We start from the raw sequence: 3557 nt of genomic DNA, 5'->3' as shown, positions 1-3557 counted from the left end.
TATTTAGGTCTGGTCTCCATCTGTAAAACAGAGGAAGAAATATTACAATTAAGAGTGTGTGAAATATAGAGGACTCCAAACCACAGGCCCAATTATCTCCATCTGTGTGGTCTCGTGACCACATTCTCTAACACTGTTTTTAGGTCTACATGGCTTGCTAGTCCCCCGACTATCAAATACTTAACTCAAGAGGCCTCTTCACCGCCTCAATCCAACACGTCAACCAACAAAATGACTTTCAACTACTTCCTTGATTTCTGCACTGAACTGTTTCTTCTTTATTTTCTGCTGCACTTGTGTCACTTCACATTTTTGGTTTCCTTTGTTTGGGTGGTTTATCCATCTGCATTAACACTGTATAGATCAACCAAACCAAGGTTGACTTGCAAAGGAAATAAGATCCTTTTTTTATGCAAACTTGGTCCACACCAGAGCTCGGATAAGCCCAAAAACTGTAGATTGTCAGAGTTAACCCACAATGTTTTGGACTAAACCACCCTGGAGAAAAAAACATAACATTTTTATGTTTTTCAGTTTTTAAAACTATTTTTACCTCCATCAGGAGACACTTATTCTGATGGCTCAGCTATCCTGACCTCCTGCCCACACACTTGCAGATGATAGCAAAGCAGCTTCCATAATGGATTTGTTCACAGGTTGAAGTATCACTTTGAGCTCACCCGGTAATCTCACACAAACCAACCCACAGCTTTTTCTTTGCTCCTGACAGTGGGAGATGACAAAACAGCTGCAAGCTTCTAAGCAAGTTTTACCTCGTTGACTTTTAAATTATTATTAACTATCATTTCCTGTTTTTGCCTAAATTTGCTTTTATGTCCATTAAAAAAAGAGTTAAGTATAACCTTTTTTTATTCAAAGCCATGGTGTATATTGGTGCATTAAAGCAATCACTTATGAGGCGTTTAAAGAAGAATTTAAAAAACAGGGCCACTCCTCTCAGGTTCCCAGTGACTAATCTGGCTCTTAGTGAGATTTTTTCTCCCATTAAAACCTTAGAAAAACAGTTGTATTTTGGTGCAGGGGTAGCGTGGTTCCAGACTGGTTTAGGATGCAGAAATGAAAAACATAAACTAATGGGGTCATTATCATTTCAGCGTGTTTTTGTTTCTGAACAAACAACATAATTGAAATGCAGATGAGATTAATGGTTTGCTTGTATGACCACTGGATTAGTTTTCCATTACACCCCCTATAGTTACAATCCCACGACTTTTTTTTGGTACATATTTCCCTGCTAATGTCCAACTGTGTATTATAAGAGTTGGAACATTTATCAGCTAGTCTAATAATTACAACTTGAAATATTACATCTGGAAAATAAATTCCTCCTAAGTATAAAACATAGATTTTGTCACTTCATTTCACCTTTCCTCAGCCTTTACACTAACTTATTTGATCCATTTTTTAATTTTACAAGAGATATACTAACCTCCTGAGGACATGTGACCCTCTTTGGTCTTGGAGCCTCCTGTTGTAGCTGGTATACTAGTAACAGAAAGCAAAAACACTGATAAGATTAGTCAATTCTTATGAGCTATTAACAAATCGATGTTACTCCATAATTTTTCCATTCGCTATGGTTGACAAACTTACTAAATATATCGATCAGAGAAAGAGAAAATTAAATCCTTTACAGCATATATAGAGAAGGCAAAATCATATATTTTTTATTAGCTTGAGGTTCAACTCAATGTGTAAAAAAGTAAAAAAAATTGGAAAATCTTTGTGTGCAAATTGTTGCCATTGATATGAGGAGCGGGCAGACATCATGTTAGGTGATGTGCAAGCATCTTTTCTACTCATGTAAATAATTTTGGAACGCCAGAAGCAACATGTATTTCTGGTCCAGTGTTTCAACCCTGAACTTTCTGGATGAGTTAAGGGCCGATAAAGAAAGATGACAATACCTGTCCTTCTATCCTCCCCTTTTTTACTTGGGTGTCTTTTCCTTGCTCCTCCAGCACTACAGGGCTCAACATCTGCACTTTAGAAAACCGAGCCCTCACCACCGCCGGTACCAAACGATTACGGCTACTTGCCAGAACATTATTGACTATCAACCGCCTAAATACACACTCGATCAGCAGCTCATGTCTCAGAAGACACACCGCAAAAGCCGTCCCCTTTAAAATAAGTTAAAAATTCTCTTTAAATAAGCAGGAAAAAAAATCTTCCAAAAATGGTCTCACCAAGAATCCTTATTTTGACCAAACAATTCTAGTAACTAAGATATTTTCTCAACCTAAGATTATTTTTATTGTTGCAAAATGTTCTTGATATTGATTTTTTTCTTGCAAGACAGAAAATACAATTTTTTTTGACTGCAGCATGTAATGATGATCAATATGACGATACATATTGTGTGTCTTTTGTGCCATTTCCCTTCTAACGTTTCATTTTTAGCATTTTTCATTCATTTTTATTTGTTTATTTTTATTGCTGAACTTTTGTGCAAAAATGTGTTTTCCTAATATAAAACTTAAAACTGTTGTGGAATTTAAAAAATGTTTCTCATTTGTGACGATTCATTTACAAGTTACCGGTACTTGAAAAAGTAAAGCCAGAAAGAAGTAAGTAATTAAATTTTTGTTAATTCTTTTCAACAAATAACTGAACATATTCTTTATTGTGATATATCGTAATATATATCGTTATTGTGCTATAAAATAATTGATATCATGATACACAATTTTTCCATATCACCCAACACTAGCAACAAGCTCTATTTACTTTCTCAAGATTCCGTTTTTGCAGTGCACAGGACACCCTTTGTGCAGAGTCGGTGTCAGATTATCTTCAAGCGTTGCAGTGTGTTTCTTTTATTCCAGCTGCCTTCCTGGTATTCCACTTTTCTGCTCCTCGTGGCACACGAGTCGCACCTGTCGCTCAGCGTTGGTCAGAGGGATCTCTACCACTGACTCCATACATCTTGTTTGCTGAGGTTTAGTGTAATTAATATCCACTTTAGTTTACTAAATTTACTTATTGCAAATGTATAAAGTTCTTCAAGCAACAAATTTCTTATGCATCTATACTGAAGCCCAGCAGTATTTTCTGGGCATAATAATCTCTGTTTTTTATTGTTGAATTTCTTTATGGTGCCTTTCAGCGTCCACTTTCAACATTTAACCATACTGCGTACTGAATTCTCATTTAAATACTTGTATGCCATTTTTTTTTTACTCACATGTGCAATATGTGTAAATGAACACAAAATTTGCACCGTTTCAGTAAGTTAGGCTATAGATGTGAAAAAAAAATAAAAATGTGTTTAAAGTCAGAGGTGAATAACCCAATTTAAGCATTTATACTGCAATATTTACTCTTTTAATAAACTCATCTCTCCTTTCTGCATTTAATGATCTATTATTTCACAAAAACACTCATCTTCAAGGCGGATTCTGAACAAGAAAACACATTTAATGCAGCTTCTGAGCACAGAAACTGTTGTTTGTGGCTCAGTCTTCACTGTGGCAGATTCTCCTAGCAGGGGAAGGAAGACTCCTCATTGTGAATGATTGTGCTTTTTCAAGCTG

The 3557-nt window shown here is 35.8% G+C and overlaps 1 protein-coding gene across 1 annotated transcript in view; it reads right to left on the bottom strand.

The window, feature by feature from the left end:
* The window catches only part of chn2 (chimerin 2), a gene marked incomplete in the record, with an annotated part of 26408 nt that overhangs the window by 13321 nt on the left and 9530 nt on the right, over positions 1-3557 (bottom strand). Inside the window, 1 exon segment of the mRNA XM_024266871.2 lies at positions 1451-1506. Coding sequence (XP_024122639.1) covers positions 1451-1506 — 56 coding nt within the window.

This window comes from Oryzias melastigma, linkage group LG16, assembly GCF_002922805.2.
Source record: "Oryzias melastigma strain HK-1 linkage group LG16, ASM292280v2, whole genome shotgun sequence".
Classification (NCBI taxonomy): Eukaryota; Metazoa; Chordata; class Actinopteri; order Beloniformes; family Adrianichthyidae; genus Oryzias; species Oryzias melastigma.
The sequence above is the reverse complement of the archived record's forward strand: the minus strand, read 5'-3'. Positions and strand labels throughout refer to the sequence as shown.